General features: G+C 46.1%; 1 protein-coding gene across 1 annotated transcript in view; it reads right to left on the bottom strand.

Annotated features, from left to right (window-relative positions):
- Positions 1-21,997, bottom strand: part of LOC307070017 (myoferlin) — a gene marked incomplete at both ends in the record, with an annotated part of 138,473 nt that extends 116,476 nt beyond the window's left edge. The window contains 2 exons of the mRNA XM_079728635.1: positions 737-792; positions 21,910-21,997. Coding sequence (XP_079584761.1) covers positions 737-792; positions 21,910-21,997 — 144 coding nt within the window. The remainder of the gene's footprint in view (positions 1-736; positions 793-21,909) is intronic.
- Positions 21,998-22,567: the final 570 nt, after the last annotated feature.

Below are 22,567 nucleotides of genomic sequence, written 5' to 3'. Positions count from 1 at the left end.
TATTACACAGTCAATAAAAATATTTTTTAATGGAATTATAGGGGTATATGTTCAGGATATAATAGTAGGAAAAAATAGGATAGGAAACTGTATTCACTGTATGACACTAACTGGCTAATTCTAAGACATCCTATTTTATTAAATGTGTTCATTCAATAAATATTTGTTGATACCTCCGAGATGTTAACAGTAGTTGCTTCTGGATAGTAGGACCAAAAGTAATTTTTTAAAGCTAATCTGAAGTTTTCAAAATTTCTACGTTAAGTATATATTACTCTTATCAACATAAAAAACAATAAATGACACTTCCAGACACACAAAGTATCATGTCATACCATCTTGATTAGTCACATGCAGATATGTTTTTAATTACAGAGCTTTCCCTCTGGGACTCCAGAGGTGATCTAATCCCACCCCTCGCTCTACAGATATGCCCCGATTTGCAGCATAACTAGACAAGGTCACACAGCAAGCTCATGGCTGCACCAGGCTAGAACCCCACCCTCTTTAACCCATCCAGGCTCCACTTGCCACACCACTACTGCACAGGAGATGTCACTGTGCAGTAATGTCCTTAAGCTGCTTTGCTGTCTCTGTGGCCACAGAGGGAGGTGGAGGGGGGAGGGGTGAAATGCAGAGATTCTCCTTCCAAATGGAAGAGATAACCTCTGACCAAAGATGGGACAATCAGAGGTAGCTTATCCAGTGAAACAAAATTGAAAAATAACGAACTCACCTCATTCCACACTGGGTTGAGTTCACTATCGACTTTCTTTGTTTTCTTTTTCTCATCTGCAAATTAAAAATAAGAGATACCAGTCAATTAGAAATATTTACAGAGCCTGTACCATTCATCTGTTCATTCAAAGAACATTTCCCTGAGGGCAAACGATGTGCCTACATTTTACCTTCATCTGACTAGGGTGAGGGCTACCTGAATCAGTTTTCCAAACTGAACGGCATTTTTGACCTAAAAACATTTTTCCCGTCCCCAGACCAACAAGGAGCTGAGGGATGGGAGACTCAAAATCACAGAAATGCTGTGACCCTCTGTCTCTCCCTCAGCAAATCCGGCAGACCAAAGTCACCCAGGGCCTGTGCATCTCCCCAGCTTGTTGCAGAAAGAAGCCAACGAAGGTAACCTTTGACCCACAGGTATCCCATTTTATAAATGAGGATACTGAGACTCAAAGGAGTTGAGGAATGTGTCTGACCTCATATGCAGCAGTGGTGCCCTGATATAAACCTGGAATTTCAGCTCTGAAGCCCATGTTGCCTTTGCATGTGATAAGACCCCAACACAGCTTAAAGATTATGCTGGATTCCCTCTCACAGCCCTAATACAAGGTAATTCGTAGATGAACACTTTCTAGGACCAGCAGGGAACTGGGCATTTCCCTTACTCCTGGCTCACTGTTTCTGCAGACACAAGGTCTTCTTTCTCTGCATCTGAGACTGGACAGTACACCTACCCAGATGAGTAAATGTTTATCCAGCTAGTGCTTAAAGCTTCCTTGGAGCAAAGTCCAAAGAGCAGGGGCTTCTACTGAATCCCTGAGTCCCCAGACACTTAACAAAATAAAAGCTAAGTTTTCGTACAAAAGGCTTTGTAGGGCTTCCCTGGTGGCGCAGTGGTTGGGGGTCCGCCTGCCGATGCAGGGGACATGGGTTCTTGTCCCGGTCCAGGAAAAGCTGGGCCAGTGGAGCAGCTGGGCCCGTGAGCCACAGCCGCTGGGCCTGTGCGTCCGGAGCCTGTGCTCCGCGACGGGAGAGGCCACAGCAGTGAGAGGCCCGTGTGCCGCAAGGGAAGGAGAAAAAAAAAAAAAAAAAGGCTTTGTAAACCTTAGCTCACCTGTTTTCAGGGGGAAAAAAAGTTTTTCTTCCTGTGTGTCTCTTCTACTATCACACAGAACAGTCACAACACTCTGACACCAGATGTATTGGGCAGGGCATGTTCCCCCAACCGAGCAATTTTCTGCAACATCAGCTGGGTGTTCTACAATTTAACTCAATCCTGACACTGTCTACCTGGAGTGAGCATCAGATCCCAGGGGTTAAGTGCTCGGTCCCACAAGACTGCCCCCACCCCCAGACACCAACAGCAAGTCCAGGTTGTCACCTGGGCGTCTAACCAATTGGCGATAAATCTGAGGTTCCTATGACCCCATCCTTGGGTTCAATTAATTTGCTAGAGCAGCTCACAGAACTCAGGAAAACAGTTACTTACATTTACCAGTTTATTATAGGATTGATAAATGATACAGATGAACAGCCAGCTGAAGAGATACATGGGGTGAGGTCTGAGAGGGTCCCAAGCACAGGAGCTTCTGTCACCATGGAGTTCGGGGTGCATTGTCCTCCTGGTACATGGATGTGTTCACCCACCTGGAAGGTCTCTGAACCCCATACTTCTGGGATTTTTATGGAGGCTTCATCACATAGGCATGATTAATTATTAACTCCATTTCCAGCCCTTCTCCCCACTCTAGAGAAGTGGAGCTGGGGCTGAAAACCCCCAGCTTCTAATCATGGCTTCATCTTTCTGGTGACCAGCCCCCATCCAGGAGCCCACCCAGAGTGGCTTCATTGAACAAAAGATATTCCTAGTGCTCTTATCCCTTAGGAAGTTACAAGGGTTTTAGGAGCTCTGTGCCAGGAAAGATGAGCGAGGGCATGGGGCTGGGGGGAAGACACAGACCAACGTATATTTTTTCTATTATCTCACATCACCTAATCTCCTTCAAACCCTAGGAGGTATGTATAATTATTTTCATCCCCCTTTCACAGCTAAGGAAACCGAGAAGTCAAGTAACGAATTCAAAGTCACCGAGTTAGTAAGTGGGGCGGAGCTAGGTTTTGGACCCAGGCAGTCTCATGTTGGTGACCAAGCTTTGAACCACTCCTCAGCTTCCCCTCTACTGCTGTGGCATGGAGGAGGTAGTGGGTTTCGTTCAGCTGAATGGCACGTTGCTAAGGCTCCCAGCACACGGCCAGCTGTGGGACTAGCCACCTCATTCTTCCATGACCTCAGCATAGCAAAGCTATGAGTCATCACCCTCACTCTGCTAAGCATTAACTCCTCCACTTGAGTGGGCTCCGATCGCCCAACTGGCTTCCCGTTTTTCTTTTTTTTTTTTGCGGTACGCGGGCCTCTCACTGCCGTGGCCTCTCCCCTTGCAGAGCACAGGCTCCGGACGCGCAGGCTCAGCGGCCATGGCTCACGGGCCCAGCCGCTCCGCGGCATGTGGGATCTTCCCGGACCGGGGCACGAACCCGTGTCCCCTGCATCGGCAGGCGGACCCTCAACCACTGCGCCACCAGGGAAGCCCCTGGCTTCCCTTTTTAAACTTCGGCAGGACTTGACTCATCAGCTCATGCCTGGACCTATCCTGACTCTGACTGTGGTCTTTCTATGCAGCCTCCAGAGTCCCTCACTGGATCAGATTCTGATGTCACCTAGAAGTGGTCCTGATTTCCCCTCTCACACTTCCATATTGACGCCACTCACTCTTCCCCTCGTCTGACAGAGACCTCTCAATCTTCCTTCTCTGGTACAGTACCAGAAAGTGTGGGAGAAAAAGAGAAGCCCTGCAAAGGATGTTGAAATCGATGGAACTGGTCAAAATGGCTTCTATCCACAATTTTAGCGGCTCCCTCTAAAAACGATCTACAGGTGCCACGCTGTGCATTCTACTGCGGTGACTCTAAATCCTTACAATAAACCTGCAAGGTAAACATTCTCATCCTCATTTTATAGACAAGGTGGTTAACTGAGAAAAGCTGGTTAACTTGTCCAAGGTCCCACAGCTAATAAAGAAACAGAGCCAGAATCTGTACCTACGACTCCCTGGCTCCAAAACCAGAGTGTGTGTTTGCTACCACACCAATGCCTCACTAGAAGCTGTCAGAAACGTTGAATAAAGAAGATGCATAGGGACTTCCCTGGTGGTGCAGTGGTTAAGAATCCACCTGCCAATGCATGGGACGGGGGTTCGAGCCCTGGTCTGGGAAGACCCCCAGATGCCGTGGAGCAACTAAGCCTGTGCACCACAACTACTGAGCCCGTGTGCCACAACTACTGAAGCCCGCACGCCTAGAGCCCGTGCTCCCCAAGAGAAGCCACCACAATGAGAAGCCCGCGCACCGCAACAAAGAGTAACCCCTGCTCAACTCAACTAGAGAAAGCCCGCGTGCAGCAAGGAAGACCCAACGCAGCCAAAAATAAATTAATTTTTAAAAAATGTGCACACATTACATTTTATTGCCTTTTCTCACATGTCAGCCAAAAAAGCACATAAATTCCTGTCTTATCAGCAGCCGCAATGTCACACATTTATTCAATTATTCCACATCTTTTTTTTAAAAAGGCCTCAGTTGCAGGCACTAAACATCAGATTAAATTACAGGAAACTCTTTCCCCTTCTCCACCTCCCCTACCTCCCCCTGTTCCCACCTCTGATGTTATGAAGAGAACTGTTTCTGTCTACGGTAAGGAATTAAATAGTTTCAACCCAGAACATAACAATTGATTCAAATGCAGAATACACTCTGGACCATGATTCAAGGCATTCTTTGAGACATTTCCTGTTTTTTGATTAGCTACACTTGCTTCCCTCTCAGTTCTGTGAAGGTCACCATTGCAGTAATTAACTCGCATGCCAACCTCCCAATAATATTTCCCAAGAACTGAACAAGCACTCTTTGCCAAGCCACCATGCCCTCTTGCACGGAACCATTTCCTTTGCTGTTCACCTACAGTGTGAACTCTTACTGAAACAGTGAGAGAGACACCATGACTCCTAACACCGGATTGGTACATCTGTGCTGAGAGGACCAGGGTGATTGTGAATCCTATGTCAACTTGGCTAGTCTATGGTGCCAGTTGTTTGGTCCAACACTAGTCTAGATGTTGCTGCGAAGGTATTTTATAGATGTGATTAACATTTGCAATCAACCGTCTTTAAGTAAAGCAGATTACTCTCTGTAAGGTGGGTGGGCCTCATCCAAAGAGCTGAAGGCCTTAAGAGGAAAAACTGAGGTTTCCTAGAGAAGAAAGAATTCTGCCTCAAGGCTGTATCAGAAGATCCTGCCCAAGTTTCCAGCCTGCTTGCCTGCCCTTTAGATTTCAGTCTCAAGACTACATAAACTCTTACCTGAATTTCCAGCCTACTTGTCTGCTGTTGGGCTGCACCCCACAGGCCTACAAGGCCTGTGCTTGCCCAGCTTCAAAACCAAAGAAAGAGGGCTTCCCTGGTGGCGCAGTGGTTGAGAGTCCACCTGCCAATGCAGGGGACACGGGTTCGTGCCCCCGTCTGGGAAGATCCCACATGCCGCGGAGCGGCTGGGCCCGTGAGCCATGGCCGCTGAGCCTGCCCGTCCGGAGCCTGTGCTCCGCAACGGGAGAGGCCACAACAGTGAGAGGCCCGCATACCGCAAAAGAAAAGAAAAAAAAAACAACGAAAGAGCCCAGAGTAAGCAGCAGAGACATCAATGGTTTAATGGAGTGGGGGAGCTTACACCTCTGAAGCAAGGTCCTGGAGCAACACCCCACCATGTTCTGCAGACGGCAGGCAGTAAGTGGTGGCAGTCTTTAGTCCCGGGAAGAAGGGGAGGTTACCACTTACAGGGGAATTGATGTCAGATGCGCTCATTAGTTACCAGGGAAACCAGCAGAGGGGCATGTCCTTCATGGCCCCTTTGATAAGAACAATCACCAGCTGGGGCCTGGGGCAAGTAAGTAGGAAGGTGAGTCAGGTGAGTAAGATACAGGTAAAGCAGGCACTGGTCGGGCAGGGGATGTAGAGAGAGCAAGAGAACAGCCATCTTGAGTGGCCTGACCATATACCTGCCCCAGAAATTTCAGTCTTGCCAGCCCCTACAATTGCATGAGCCCTCTCCCCCCTCTGTCTCTATCTCTCTCCATTTATATGTACAGATATACTATTGGTTTCAGAGAAACGGAACCAACTGGTAATACCAGGTGCCCATGGAAGTAATAACACCTACGATGGTAACACATTCTACAAACTTCCAAATACATACACACCATCTCACTGATCCTAACAATCCTGCAAGGAGAAGACAGGTATTGGTCCAGCTCTTCTCACTGGACTTTCAAATCAGGGAACTCTCCATTTCCCTGAGCTGTTACCTCAGGGAGACATAAGGCTCAACCACCAAGCTCAGAGTCCCTCTGTGTGAACTGGTGAATTTAGACTAGATGATCTCTAAGTTTTCCTCCAGGTCCAATATGAAGTGCCCCCAAGTCCTGACTGGTTAGACTACTGCGTTTTACTGAGATGGCCCCAGGAGAAGCGGGGGTGCTACTTACAAAGCTTTCTTAAGTAACTCAGCTCTTTGGTACGCAAGGTAGATCAGCCATGCATCTAAACTTGACCTCCCATTCAGAAATACTTCTGCATCTTCTCTGGGTCCTGGATTATGCCCCCTTTGTTTTGAGAAACATTCACAGACATACACAAAGGCATCCACTATTTGGCTTATAATTTCACAGAGCCCCCTGAAGCCCTTCCACACAGGGCTAACAGTTATGAAGTGCTCTGACCTAGTCACTGTTCCCAGCGCTTCCCATGACTGTCTCACTTAATCTTCACACCAACCCTAAGAGGTAAGTTCTATTATGATCATCTCCAGTTACAGAGGAAGAAACCAAGACACAGAGAGGGTAAGCAACTTATCAGAAGTCACACAGCAAGTGAGTGGTAGAGCAAGGATTCAAACTCTAGAAGATACAGACACAGAGCAATTTCCAAAATTGGAGGATTAAGACCAGAGAGTGACTTCTTAAAGCCTGGGACTGCATTATTAACATTGTTATCCACCCCCAGAGTCATTTCTCCATGATTTGAATGAAATAGACTTGATAAGCTTATAAATATTATGACTAAAGTTGCTTCAATGATTAAGAAAATAAATACAAAGTGCTCAGCATAGGGCCCAGAATATCATAAGCACTAAACCAGCAGGAGCTAGTACATCAATATTATTTCTTCTTACGGCACCTGAGCAGCATCCAGTGTGGACTCCAGGAGGTTTCCCAGGCTGTGGAGGCCTCTCTGGAGGGCAGGGCCCCAGTGATTAAAGGAAGTGCCCAGGGGCCTGGGCACAGCCCTGGTGGAGCAATTCTGCCACGTGGCTCCATTCCAGACCTCTGAGGCTCGCCAGAGGCAGCTGGCATGTGGGTAGTGCCTGCTCCTCCCCGGCAGTGAGCCTGGCAGCTACCAGCATTTGGAAGAACGTCCACAAGAACCAGGAAGCAGGGAAGGCTCCAGGAAGGGCTAGCAGGAGACTGCTCCGCCCTCAGGTGTTAGAGGGACTCATGAAGACAGGTGGCCCATCCAGGTCAATCTGGCTGAAGGAGTATCTCTATTTGCTTCCCAACCGGCTGCACTAATGCTCCAGAAGATATTGCTAAACCGGTTCTAAGAGAAAGGCATTTTGGCCAAATGGCAACTGTGACACAAAGCGAGGCTGTTTTGTAAATTTCTGAAACAGTCACTGACATTGATGATTCAAGGAACGCCCAGACAAAAAGGCAGGCTGGGTGACCGCTCAGCTTTCTGTTCCCAGTGCCTCAGTGGCCTCTGGAGCCGCCCCTTCAGGCACACACACTCTTGAATCAAAACCAAATCCTCAGGGGAGCTGCGGTGAAGCCCAGTCAATCTGAACAACCCATACAGCATCTACTTCCTAAAAGCTGACCCTGGGGTGTGGTCACGGTCCAGCCCGGCCAACTGCCTGGGCTGCAGGTGAAGGGAGCCCAGGTGGGGCAGGCACCTGGATCGGCTCTCTCGGTGGAGAACTGAATACGAGCATCCATTCTGTGCCAGACACTTTAAACACATTCACATCAAATCCTTATGCACGAGTGTTGGGCTGCACCCCGCAGGCCTATAAGCCTGCGCTTGCCCAGCTTCAAGACCAAAGAAAGAGCCCAGAGTCAGCAACAGAGACATCAGTGATTTAATGGGAGTGGGGAGCTTACACGTCTGAAGCAAGGTCCTGGAGCGACACCCCCACCATGTGCAGCGAACGATGGGCAGGACGCAGTGGCAGTCTTCGCTCCCGGGGAGGGGGCCCGTGTGGTGGAGGAGAGATTACCAGTTATAGGGAATTGACGTCAGGTGGGCTTATTAGTTACCGGGGAAACCAGCAGAAGGGCACGTCCCTCACGGCCCCTTTGATGAGAACAATCACCAGCTGGGGCCTGGGGCAAGTACCTAGGAAGGTGAGTCAGGCGAGTAAGATATAGGAGAAGCAGGCATTGGTCGGGCAGGGGATGTAGAGAGAGCAAGAGAACAGCCATCTTGAGTGGTCTGACCACACAGTTGGGGGTGGCTCTGGGTTTGTGAAAACCAGGGGTGGCCTGTCTGTATTTTATCTGTGGTATCTGGTTGCAGTACCCTTCTACATACCTGACCCCAGGGATATCTCGGAAGAGAGGCAGACCAAGATTGTAAGGGTTATACAGGGTATGTAGGGGTGAAGTATACGGTCAGGCCACTCAAGAAGGCTGTTCTCTTGTTCTCTGTACATCCCCTGCCCGACCAATGCCTGCTTCTCCTGTATCTTACTCACCTGACTGGCCTTCCTATGTACTTGTCCCAGGCCGCAGCTAGTGATTGTCCATATCAAAGGGGCCGTGAGGGGCATGCCCCTCTGCTGGTTTGCCTGGTGACTAATGAGCCCACCTGACGTCAGTTCCCCTATAATTGGTAATCTCCACCCCCTGCCCCCCACCCCAGTGAAGACTGCCACCATGTCCTGCCCACCGTCCACCACACATGGTGGGGTGTTGCTCTAGGACCTTGCTTCAGACATGTAAGCTTCCCCGTCCATTAAACCATTGACATCTCTGTTGCTGACTCTGGGCTCTTTCTTTGGTCTTGAAGCTGGGCAAGCACAGTCCTTGTAGGCCTGCAGGGTGCAGCCCAACAGGGAGGTACTAATATCCCCATTTTGCAGATGAGGAAACTGAGGTTCAGGGGTGTTAACTGACTTGCCCAAGATCACAAAGCTACTAATTGGCAGAGCTGAGCTTCAGCCCCATGCCTGCCTCATTTCCAAACCTGTGCTCTTCACCAGCACCTCAGGCTGAGGGTGCCAGGCAACCTGCCACATTTTCACCACTTATCAGCTGGGTGACCTTAGGCACTGACTCCAGCTCTCCATACCTAGATTTCATCATTAATAAACATGGCAACCTAATGCCCAGGAGTAATAGGTACCAAATTTTGGGCTCATGCCAGGCACTCTTCAAAGGGCTTTGTATGTTATCTGTTGCTGTTATTATCCTTATTTAAGTCCAATAGCACAATAAAATTAAGTAGTTTGCCCAGGCTCACCTGCTAGTAAGAAACAAAGCCAGGATCTCGATGCAGGTGTTCTGGCTCCTAAGACTCAACCTCTGGTGGCTCTGGCTAACACGTTTCTGAGACATAACCTTCTAGAGACTGAATTAGGCCGGTGGTCTGCAGATCCACTTCGGACCCTGCTTGAGGAGATGACTTCCTATTGTTTCAAGAGAGCCCCTCAGACCTAATGAAACTTCAAAGCTTTTGCACAGCAAAGGAAACCATAAACAAGACCAAAAGACAACCCTCAGAATGGGAGAAAATATTTGCAAATGAAGCAACTGACAAAGGATTAATCTCCAAAATTTATAAACAGCTCATGCAGCTCAATAGCAAAAAAACAAACAACCCAATCCAAAAATGGGCAGAAGACTTAAATAGGTATTTCTCCAAAGAAGATATACAGACTGCCAACAAACACATGAAAGAATGCTCAACATCATTAATCATTAGAGAAATGCAAATCAAAACTACAATGAGATATCATCTCACACCAGTCAGAATGGCCATCATCAAGAAATCTAGAAACAATAAATGCTGCAGAGGGTGTGGAGAAAAGGGAACACTCTTGCACTGCTGGTGGGAATGTGAATTGGTACAGCCACTATGGAGAACGGTATGGAGGTTCCTTAAAAAACTACAAATAGAACTACCATATGACCCAGCAATCCCACTACTGGGCATATACCCTGAGAAAACCTTAATTCAAAAAGAGACATGTACCAAAATGTTCATTGCAGCTCTATTCACAATAGCCCGGAGCTGGAAACAACCTAAGTGTCCATCATCGGATGAATGGATAAAGAAGATGTGGCACATATATACAATGGAATATTACTCAGCCATAAAAAGAAACGAAACTGAGCTATTTGTAATGAGGTGGATAGACCTAGAGTCTGTCATACAGAGTGAAGTAAGTCAGAAAGAGAAAGACAAATACCGTATGCTAACACATATATATGGAATTAAAAAAAAAAATGTCATGAAGAACCTAGGGGTAAAACGGGAATAAAGACACAGACCTACTTGAGAATGGACTTGAGGATATGGGGAGGGGGAAGGGTAAGCTGTGACAAAGCGAAAGAGAGGCATGGACATATATACACTACCAAACGTAAGGTAGATAGATAGTGGGAAGCAGCCGCAGAGCACAGGGAGATCAGCTCGGTGCTTTGTGACCGCCTGGAGGGGTGGGATGGGGAGGGTGGGAGGGAGGGAGATGCATGAGGGAAGGGATGTGGGAACAGATGTATATGTATGACTGATTCACTTTGTTATAAAGCAGAAACTAATTAAAAAAATAAAAAAATAAAAAAATAAACTTAAGGGGCTTTTTGCTGGCAAAAAAAAAAAAAAAAAAAAGAGAGCCCCTCAAGGCCTCAGTGTTCTGGAAAAGGGGATGAAAAAGGTCACCTCGTAGGGTTGCATCGAGGATCAAAGGAGAGAGCGTGAAAGTGCCAGGACACAAGGGACATGCCTCTGTGTAGGATTCACATCAGAATCATAAACAGCCTCCATTAGACAACATGAAGAGGATCCAGTTCCTCTGCCCTCTCTGACTCCAAGAGATTATATCAAGAGAAAATAGTCACAGAAAAGAACTTTGAAAATAAGCACAAAGCACTGAGTCAAAAGCTTGATAACTCCATCCTAACCCTCCTAGGCAACAATCTTAGCTGAATTACGACTCAGCCTCAGATCCTGGTATCCCATAATTAATCATCTCTTTTAATGGGATTGTTGCCATTGCCAGCAGTTTTGACCCACTACACTCAGCCCTCCTTCCTATGCTGAGAAGAACTTTGGCCTTGGGGCTCTTGAGCAGAGCTGGGCTGGTCAGTTGCTGCAGGTATGAGGGAAAACTGGAGATCAGTAGTGTCTGTGGATGGCGGCTTGTTAGTGGGAGAGGATGGAGGGTAGACTTAATGAAAGAGAGATGCCAAGCACGGGGAAAGCCAGGCACGCACGACGCAGTGGGAAAGTGCATGAGACAAAGAGTCTTGGTCTGGGGCTCGAGTCCTTGCCTCTTCCTGGTCGCCCAACTTTGGCCACTCTTGTCCTCTCTAAGACTCGAGGTGCTCATTTGTGAAATGAGTATAAACAATACATGTCCTGGACACCTGCTAGAGTTGTTGTGAAGAACAAACATGATCAAGCCCAGGAAAGGGCTTTCTGCACTGTAAGTGCCCTGGGAAGAAGTTCCTTCCTCAGGCCATGTCACACATGGGAGGCCACCATAATGTGTCCAGCATACTGGGACAAACTGGAGGGCATTTGGAGCCCCAGACAAGACCCCTGAAGCCAGAGGTATCTGGTTCCAAGGCACCACAGCCCCAGGCCCTGGCACTGGTCTGATCAGATGCCTTCAGGGCTGAATTTGGCCAGGGAAACAGAGCCTGGATTGTCAGACTGAGGGAGCTAAACCCTGAGCCCAGGTGCACTAATTACCCCAGGGTGGGTCAAATGCAGCCTCACCACACAGGGGTGTGTGTTACAGCCTCAGGGTGGGCCTGTTTATCCCAGCTCCACCTGGAACCTAGTGTGGGGTCTTGAACAAAGCCACTCACTCTCCCCAAGACGTGGTCTCTTCAGCTGTAAAATGAGGGACTTCATTTTTTTGGTGAGAAATAAATGAATGCATATATGTGAAGCTTTAGTGCAATGCTTCATAGCTAGAAAGTGCTCATCATCAATATAATCTGCAAAATTTTATGCCTCCTTTCCAGGAGTTTAAACTCATTGAACTCTGCATTCACTGAACTCTCTCTGGATCTACAGCTAGACTACAAGCTGCATGCAGGCAGCGGCCAAGTCTGGCTTGTTTCCCATCCAGCTTGCAGTGCTGAGCCCAAGGCCTGATTTGTTAAACCAAGATTTGTTAAATGAGTTTATGCCTGAGGGGAGCAGTAGGAAGAAACAGCAGCAAAAAAGAGGATGGAGAGAGACAGGGACTGCCCAGGCAGTGAACTCCAACAATGAGGAGAGATAAGCAAAAAGAATGTTTTTTTTTCTTTTTCCTGTCTTTTTTTAAATAATAAAAGAGGGATAAGGGAAGGGATTTTTTTTTTTAATTGATAAGTTATGCTATTGGGATGAAAAGATGACAAAAGTAATAAACCAGAAAACTAAGGTAAGGGGAAGTGGAAACTCACCCTGCCATTCAAATATTAGGATGTTAATACTTTACATGTAATAAGTAAAGAGTTGTAGTCTCCACTAATAAAATGGCTCCCACTTGACTCTCCAGGAACTGATTCACTGCTAAGCTATGTCAGCTCTGAGCTTCTGAGTCACAGCACGTCCTAAAGGCTTTCATACCCTGGGGAAACTCACCCCAGGAGGGCTGGGTTTTGTTTTTTCTTCTTCTTTTTTTAAAGTTCTTTTGTTCTTGGTACACAGTCTTCCTCTTTCAGACTGGGTCCAGATGCCCCTAGCACACGGAACAATTCAATCCTTTCAGAGCGGGGAGGAAAGGATCATGATTTGAGTTGGTTGTTTTAGGCACATTTTTTTTTTTCTCTGTAATCATGATGACCTCCAGGAAGACATACGGAGGCTCTGGAATCAAGAATGCAGAGATGAATCCTGACCTGTCTCTGTCTTAGTTTCCTCATGCGTAAAGCCAGACTTCAAGAGGTGAGGTAGGGGCTTCCCTGGTGGCGCAATGGTTGAGAGTCCGCCTGCCGATGCAGGGGACACGGGTTCGTGCCCCCGTCTGGGAAGATCCCACATGCCGCGAAGAGGCTGGGCCCATGAGCCTGCGCGTCCGCAGCCTGTGCTCCGCAGCAGGAGAGGCCATAACAGTGAGAGGCCCGTGTACCGCAAAAAAAGAGGTGAGGTGGGAATAAACATCTACTTTTAGTCCAGGTACCTTAAAGACATCATCTCATTTGACTTTTACAATCTTCATGGGTAGGCCTTATACCCACTTCACAGCTAGGAAAACTGAGATTCAGAGAGGTTTCTTGTCATTAATTAGACCAAAGCCCTAATGTCAAGGTCAGAGGTAGGCTAGGGCTCCCCTGCCTTCCATCTTCCTTTGAGATGCAGCTTAATGGATCCCAAAGAGCATGTGGAAACCCTGAAGTCCTAAATACTCAAGATCAGTTTTGTAGTTTGTGGTCACAGGGATCTGGTCTCATTTGGTCCTATGTGGTCCCCCTGGCCTCTGAGATCCTAAACTGAATGACTGAAGGGAGGAGCCAGAATCATTCATTCAACATTATTTATTGGTCATCTACTATTTGCCAGGCACTGAGCTAGGTGCTGGAGAAAGAGACATGGTCCCTGCCCTCATGAAGTTTCCAGTCTGATTGAGGAGGCACACAGATATCAAATAAGCCAGCAGATACATAACTACATGTTCCAATAGATGCCACAAAGCAGTATAGGATGTTAGGGGACAGAACTACGGGGCACCTGATCTAGGGCTACTCTGATCTCCCAGGATGTGCTGCTGGGAGAAGCAGGGTGACCTCTGGTTCCAGCCTTGGCCTGGGGAGCCCAGGCCAACCGGAAGACCTGGTACTGCAGGGAACCAAGGCTATTTCCCACTTGCCTTCTGCTCTGCTATGACTCTCAGCACAACCTTGGCTGCACAGACCTCACAAGGCCAGGGCCCCACTGGTCAAGAGGCCACCAGGCTCTCAAGCCTGCTGCTGGGCCCCTGAGAGGCAGGCTTCCGGTCACAGGAGGGCTGCTTCATTGCTGGCCACTGAGGCTGCAGAATCACTGCAGGGTGAGTTAATGAGGCAAATGTGAGCCGAAAATCCAAGTCAACAGAGAGTTGCTAAGAATCTACTGTTTATACCCCTTAGGATAACTATTATCCCCAAACAAACAAAAACCACAGAAAAAAACAAGTGGTGGTGAAGATGTGGAGAAATTGGAACCCTTTTGCACTGTTGGTGGGAATGTAAAATAGTGCAGTCACGATGGAAAACAGTACGGTGGTATCTCAAAAAATTAAACATAGACTTACCAAATGATCCAGCAATTCTACATCTAGGTATAAACCTCAAAGAACTGAAAGCTGGGACTCAAACGATATTTGTACGCCCACGTTCACAGCATGATTCACAGTAGCTAAAAGGTGGAAGCAACTCAGGTCCATCAGTGGACGAATGTATAAACAAAATGTGGTATAGACATACTATGGAATATTATTTAGCCTTAAAAAAGGAGGGGAATTCTGACACATGCCACAACATGGATAAAACTTGAAGACATTCTGTCAAGTGAAATAAGCCTGTCACAAAAGGACCAATATTGCATGATTCCACTTATACCAGGTACTTAAGAGTAATCAAACAGAGAGACAGAAAGTAGAACTGTACATTTAAAAATGATTTAAAAGATAAATTTTATGCTATGTACATTAGAGCACCATTAAAAAAAAGAACCTGCTATATGCCTAGCTGAGAGGCTATCATGTGCTCTCACAGATGAATCAGACATGGGCTCTGCCTTCAAGCCGCCTGTGCACCACAGCTGAAGGGCATCCTATTTATTCATGTAAGCCTGGGCCACCCCTCAGATGTCCCCCAGGGTTCTGTATGTACCCCCAGCAGTGGGGAAGGAGTCAGGCATAAAAGAGGGAGGAAATGAGCATTTGCCATATGACTACTACGCACCAGGCACTGTGATAGTGTTTTATCACCGTTGATCCTTAGAGTACCCTTGTGAGGTACATGTAATTCTCCCCATTTTATAGGCAAGGAAAGAAAAGCTCAGAAACATAGTTGCCCCAGAGATTTAGCTCCTAGTGATAAAGTCAGAAGTGAAACTCTGCTCAGTCCAAAGTTCATCCCCTTTCACGTAATGTGTTGATCACAAAGAAAGGGGTCTCCTTAAAGGAGGGGTGGGGGGTGGGGTCAGATTACAGCTTAAAGATGGGAAGAAGCAGGTCTAATCCCCAAACTGGAGGGAGATAAACTGGATGGTTCATGTTCTCGGCCCTCAGAAGCTTACCTTGTGTAGGATCCACCTTGTCTGTCCGGAGATTCTGTATTCCTTGTCACAGCTCATTGGACCAGGGGTGAGACCAAAACTGAACCAATTGGAGTCTTGGTCTCAAGCATCTCAACTAAGAGACACGGATGCTGTAGCAGATGTGGAGTCAGGACCAAGTCATCTCCATGGTAACCCAGAGCCCCATGCAAGCTGCTAACTGCAAGGGAGCAGCGGTAAGAGTCCCCATTAAGGCAGCCAATGTGCAGAGAGGAGACAGATGCAGTGCAGGGAAGGGCGGAGGCCTGAGGCACACAGTCCCCTGGGGAGCAAGAGCAAAGGCTTCCCTGCCCGACAGGTGAGGCCCATGATTGTATTCTGGGAAATTTATCTCTAACTTTAGGGGAAAAACTTGAGCAAACCTGAGTTCCTTGCAATTCAACAACTGCTGACATGACACTTTACCCCTCAGGTGGGACCACTGGGTTGGGAGAGAAGGACCTTATGTGAGTGAGACCACAGCTCAGCTTGGTTGAGGAAGTGCTCCCCATTTGACTTTTGGGAGAATAGCAAAATGTGTCTTTGGTATCATTTTCTATTTCTGTGCCTCTCTTCTACCTCTTTGGGGGGCCTCCCTCTCCAGTCTCAGGTAGCTAATGCCATCAGGCCGGCCTCTGGCAGAGACACCCCACCCAGCCCTGCAGGCATGCACAGGCTAAACACTCCCTAACCCTAACCCTCATGTCCTATTTTACAGAAGAGAGTGAGGAAGGATGGCCCAACTGGCCTGCCCAGCAAGGTTTTCTTATTCATTTAATTCGATTGGGCTGCTTCCTTAGTATATTTCACATTAGCTCCTGCCTTCTCATTCTAGCCCTGGAATGAGCTCCCTCTGCCCTGGAAAGCATTTGCCTCAACTAGTAAACCATCTAATTAGTCTACCTGACTAGAACTAACCTGTCCACAATGCAGCCTAGTGGCCCCCCAGTGAGTTATGAGTAAAGCGCAATACCAATCACACCAGATTATGCTGTCAACCTCACCCCACAAGCCCGTGGCTCCCTGGCCTTTTTTGGTGCTGTTCCAAACCTAGAATGTCTTTCTTTTCATTACTTCTGTCAAATTTCCACTCATCCTTTAAGACCAACTCAAGGACACCTTGTCCATGGAGCTTTTCACTCTTCCATCTGCTTTTGCATTATAATTTTTGCATGTCTTTTCTGGTTTGTAACTCATTCTTGTGTTCCAACCAGTTGCTTCCCTAGAAGACCAAACCATGTTATACGTATTTTTCTAGACTTGATTTCTGATATACTGCCTGGCACATTTTAGGGCTCCATAAAAGTAAACGTTATCAAATAGGGAAGGAAGTTAGGAATTCCCATGTGCAGTTTCACATGTGTATTCATTTAATCCTCAAACACCCCTGCAAGGTAAGAGGTGTTATTAAGAACTCTGAAGCTGAAGGTTTTCATTCATTAGCTCATGAGCACTTAGGAAGTAAGAGGTGAGAATTGGGATCCTCATTCCTAGGGCTCCCTGGCTCCAAAGCCCAGGGCTTTGCCACCATCATGCTCAATAGGCTTTGTATCCTAATGCCTAAGGCCAAGTTAGCTGATAAGGCTTAAGGTGTCAGATGTCTAAGCAGCTGTTTCTGAGTGAAAACTCTGCTCAGACCCACTCAAAGCACACCCCTATTCAACAGAACAGCTGTTCAATAGAAATTACAAAGTAAGTAAGGTCACCACTGCCATATCACAGCAGATGCATTATGCCTTACAGAACACTGAACGTTTCATGTATGAATTTTCAACATAAAACTGGCAGCTTCATATTTTTCTTGCCAGGATCAAGAAAGCAAAAAGTAGCATGACACCGGTTTGCCCCTGGGTAGCAGGTGTTAGGCACTCAGCGTTAGAAATGTGTGAAGTAGCCCTTTGCCAAGCCTCATCCACAAAGCACGTGAGAGAATATTAAACGTAATTCTTCCTGAAAGAAGGGAGAATGGCGGGACTTCTGATGGTCCCTTTCAGGACCAAGAATCAATGACTTTATTGCACTAAGATGTCTCAGATCTCTTGCCAGGGCATTGTTTCTAGGGTCAACCTTTAAAAGGTATATTCAACATCAGTGACATGTTAGATGTGGCGGAGGATATAAAAACCCCATGCCTTCTTGGCTGAGCCAGAGACTCACCAGTAAACTCAAACCAGACAAAGACCAGCTCCCCTGAACACGCCTTGAGGGCATGCAGTTAAGATCTGTCGTGGAGGAAGAAAACAAGTCACACTGATTCACTTTTAAAAGGCAACTGTGGGACTTCCCTGGTGGAGCAGTGGTTAAGAATCCGCCTACCAATGCAGGGGACACAGGTTCAAGAGATCCCACATGCCGCGGAGCTGCTAAGCCCATGTGCCACAACTACTGAGCCTGCGCTCTAGAGGCAGCGAGTCACAACTACTGAGCCCACGTGCCACAACTACTGAAGCCTGCGCACCTAGAGCCCGTGCTCCACAACAAGAGAAGCCACCGCAACGAGAAGCCCACGCACCACAACGAAGAGTAGCCCCCGCTCACCGCAACTAGAGAAAGCCCGCACGCAGCAACGAAGACCCAACGCAGCCAAAGATAAATAAATTAATTAATTAATCAAAACAAAACAAACAAAAAACAAAGTCTTCACGTTGAGACAGGCCTCAGAAGTCTGTCTAATCTAATCTCAGCTAGAGTCAGTCTCACAACCTGGCTGTCTGCGTGAAACTCAAGGGAAAATGGCCACCTCTGGCTGGCAGGCACTCTGATCTTAAGATTCAGAGCTGGCTCTTGGAACCTCGGGAACCCAAAGAACGTGAAAAATCAAGTGGGTTTTGTGGTTTCCATAATCTCCTTCTGCACTGCTAAGTATCAATGACATCCACACCACAGGGACTCCAGTAACCCCCAAATCCTCCTGGTTCATACTAGGTCCTAAGAAGTTCAGTCTCAGAAGGGGACTGTACACGAGAGACTGAGGTCAACTCTAAACCAGCTGGTTGTCAGTACAGCACATTCCCAACTACAGTCTCACAGGGGGCCTCACTGTCTATACAGGTATCACCATTAACACTCCCATCACTTGGCCATTCTTCCCACCATCCTACAGCTTGAGAAGTGTTGCTTACTGCCTGAACTTGCTGTTTTATGTACTCAAGAGGCAAAATTGTACACATTTCAGTAAACTCAGGGGCTTTCTTCGGTGCTGCCTTGATCCTCTGTTAGGGCTTTTTACATCCTACTCTCTCCACTCTCCCCCACGCCACCCCGTGAAGTGCATCCAGCTTTGCTCCATTCCCACTGATGGGTATATGGTGGTATCAGTATCCTCAGTTCTGTCAGAACTTAATGTTAGCGAATTCCCTGGTGGAGCAGTGGTTAAGAATCTGCCTGCCAATGCAGGGTACACAGGTTTGAGCTCTGGTCCGGGAAGATCCCACATGCCGCGGAGCAACTAAGCCCATGCACCACAACTACTGAGCCCACGAGCCACAACTATGAAGCCAGCACGCCTAGAGCCCATGCTCTGCAACAAAGAGAAGCCACCGCAGTGAGAAGCCCACACAACGCAATGAAGAGTAGCCCCCACTCACCACAACTAGAGAAAAGCCCACATGCAGCAACAGACACAATGCAGCCAAAAATAAAAAAACAATAAAAGAAAAAAAAAAGAACAATGTTACTTAATCTTAACCAGTGCTCAAAATTGGGAGGCACTCCTGGAAAGGGTTTGCCATCACCAGTGTTTTAAACCATTGGAATAGATTGAAAGCAAGAAAAATGCCATATTCATTACTATATCTGCTTTAGTGCCTAAGGCAATGCCTTTCATACTTCGCTGAGAGCAGTTATTCAGTACATGGAACTGTAAAATTATAAAACCTTAAAGCTGGAAGAAATCTCAAGATCAGTTCCCATGATTCCACAGCTGAGAAATTTGAGACGTGGGTGATTAAATCTGGGTCATCGGCTACTTTGTCAATATTAGCCAGAGTCCAGATGTTCCTACTCTAAGTTGAGTTGTTTCTTCCACTGGGTTGCTTATCAGATGAATGAATGAATGCATGACTTTACTGCTCAACTGATACTATGAAAGGAGACTGGAAAACAGACTGAAGTTAAATAACCTAGCAAAAGTAATGGTTTAGATAGCCTATATTTGCCCACCTTAACTGAAGTTTTTCACTTTCAGTTGGGTGTTTATGTCCATAGCTAAGGCAGACATACTTTTAGTCATTTAAAAGTCTGACCAATGCATATACACTCCAGACAAATAACAAGTCAGATTTCAATATAGTGTTAAATTTTAATTTCATTATAATCTATATGACTTGCCCCATGACATCACCAGATTGAACCCAACATATTTTTACGTGTCTTTACATGTCAATGGTGAAGGAAACAAACTTTTCATTTTATGTCTCTATTATGTAGCTGCTTCAAGAAAAAAAAAATTATAAAACCACAGTGAGGTATCACCTCACAACTGTCAGAATGGCTATTATCAAAAAGGCAAGAAATAACAAGTGTTGGTGAGGATGTAAAGAAAAGGGAACCCTCGTACATTGTTGGTGGGGATGTGAATAAATGCAGCCACTATGAAAAACAGTATAGAGATTCCTCAAAAATTAAGAATAGAACTACCATAGATTCAGCTATCCCACTTCCAGCATTTATCTAAAGAACACAAAAACACTAATTTGAAAATATATGTGCACCCCTATGTTCATTGCAGCATTATTTACAATAGCCAAGATATGGAAATAACCTAAGTGCCCATCAATGGATGAATGGATAAAGAAGATATGGTATATATATGCAATGGAAATACTACTCCAAAATTTAAAAAAAGGTGAAATCTTGTCATTGCAACAACATGGATAGACCTTGAGGGTGTTATGCTAAATGAAATAAGTCAGATAGAGAAACACAAATGCCATATGATTTCTCTCATATGTGGAATATAAAGAACAAACAAACAAAAAACAAATGAACAAACCAAAACGAAACAAAAACAAACCTGTAGATACAGAGAACAGAGTAGTGGTAACCAGATGGGAAAGAATGGGGAGGAAGGCAAAATGTGTAAAGGGGATCGACTGTGTGGTGAAGAATGGAAACTAAATTTTTGGTGATGAGCATGTTGTAGTGTATACAGAAGTAGAAATATAATGTTGTACACATGCAACTTATAAAATGTTATAAACCAATGTTACTGCAATAAAAAGTAAATTTAAAAATAAAATTAAAAAGAGAAAAATATTTTTTAAAAGAATACATGCAAATGAACTCTGATGTAACATGACTACATGATATTCACTAACAAGATTCTCAAACTACATTGTCCTTTAAGAATCCAACTTCTGTCCCCCAGATCTTTTTTTTTTTTTAACTAAACAATCATTTGGCAGCTTTGGGTTTCATTTCTGGCATTTTCCTGCTCATCTCAGAGGGAGAGGTTTAAGGAAAGAAACAGAGATAAAATGGACAAAAGAAAAGAGAAAGGCACAGATCACTCAGAAACCGTAAGGGAGAAGCAGTCAGGTTCCTGGAGGAAGAGGTGGGGTCAGGAACCACATACCCATCAAGACTCCCACTTTTTCTGCCCTCCCCTCTCACTCCCTCTCATTCCTCCTGCCAAGGAGTGAGCTGGCAATCTTACCAATGACCTTGGACAAACAGAAAATGTTAAAGCTTCTAAATTCAGCTTTAGCCACACCACTCCAGCCAAAACTAGAATCACCTACAATGGCTGGGAGTGTGTCATCACTCCAACCGCTCCTGTCCCCCTCCACTGCAATCAAATGTCAGGAAAAATAACCTGTTGGAATTACAATAAGCCTTGTAAAGATGGTCTAGTCTAAACCCCCCTCACCTGTTTTGCACAAAAGAAAACTGACATCCAGAGAAATGAGGTCACATGCCCAAGGTCATTGAGCAAGTCCAAACTAGATGCCCAAAACTACAGACTTGCATTGTTCCGAGTTCATTTAAAGCAATTTAAAAGCTACCAAACATGCAACGAACAAACAAAGCACCCAACTTTGGAGAGATGAAGAACAACTACAAAAAGGCACAAATTGACATGAAAACAAACCAAAATAATAACTTTACTCCACCTCCCAGAAGCCCAGTGACAATAAAAGCAGCAGGGGTCTGTTTTACGGAGTAATGATACCTGGAACAACTTAATTGTGTTTTTTCCTCCTTTACCCATTTCTCACAGGAAATAAAAAGTGCATACAAGACTGCTGAAACTCTTAATCTGAACCAACACAGAACTTTTTGATACTTGAAATTTGGTACATCTTTCCCTCCAGGGGCTTATAGAAATCACATTATTAGAGTTAAAACATCAGGTCATTCAGTGGGTCTCAAAGCCCTGGGGAAAATGCCTTCCACAGAAATCCATCCTCTCCCTTAACCTGCACAGGTAACAAACTCCAGCTAAAGCCGCAGAGGATTTGATCATTCGCAGACTTTCACAGAATGGGACCCAAGAAACTAACATTCCAAAACAGGACTAGAGAAAAAGAAGAAAACTTGTCCTTACCCTTAAAAATAACAGAAACAATAGGATCCGGTTTCCCAAATTTCGTTTTAGGGATATTGCTGGCAGATTCAACAATCACTCGAAGCATGGCTCTCAATGGGCAGAAAGCAAATTTCAGCAACGAAGTTAAGAAGACACGGGCTCTGGAGCTCGCGGCCGCGCCGCCCGGGAGAGAAGGCGGGGGAAGACTTCTCCAGCGAAGAGGGAAGGAGGAGAGGCGATGGGTGGGTCCCTGACGGATTACTGTATTTACTGAAGGTTACGTGTAAACTGATACCCAAATGCCCGAGTCTCCGCAGCGCCGCAGGCACCCACTTAAGAATTCGGGAAATGTGGGAGTGAAAACGACAAAACCTCAGCTAAAAATAATTATGGGCAACAAAGGAAACTGAAAAGGATTTGGAGCTAATAAATGTGGACAGGTCAAGAGACCACTAAGACGCTGCAACTAAGAGCAACAAATTCGTGAAGCCCAATTAATTGGATATCTGTTAACCCTTCCATTCTTTGCTGAGCTTCGTGGAGTTTTAAAACTTTACTGCGTCATTAAAAAATTTTTTTTTTTACTTTTGCCATTTCTTCTCTCCTGCTGTTGAACTCACCCACGCAGCAACGTTAGAGAACAATTTGTTTTTAATCAGTTAAAGGGTGCCCCCTA

The sequence above is a fragment of the Hyperoodon ampullatus genome (genome assembly GCF_949752795.1).
Source record: "Hyperoodon ampullatus genome assembly, contig: scaffold_482, whole genome shotgun sequence".
In the NCBI taxonomy this organism is placed as follows: domain Eukaryota; kingdom Metazoa; phylum Chordata; class Mammalia; order Artiodactyla; family Ziphiidae; genus Hyperoodon; species Hyperoodon ampullatus.
The sequence above is the reverse complement of the archived record's forward strand: the minus strand, read 5'-3'. Positions and strand labels throughout refer to the sequence as shown.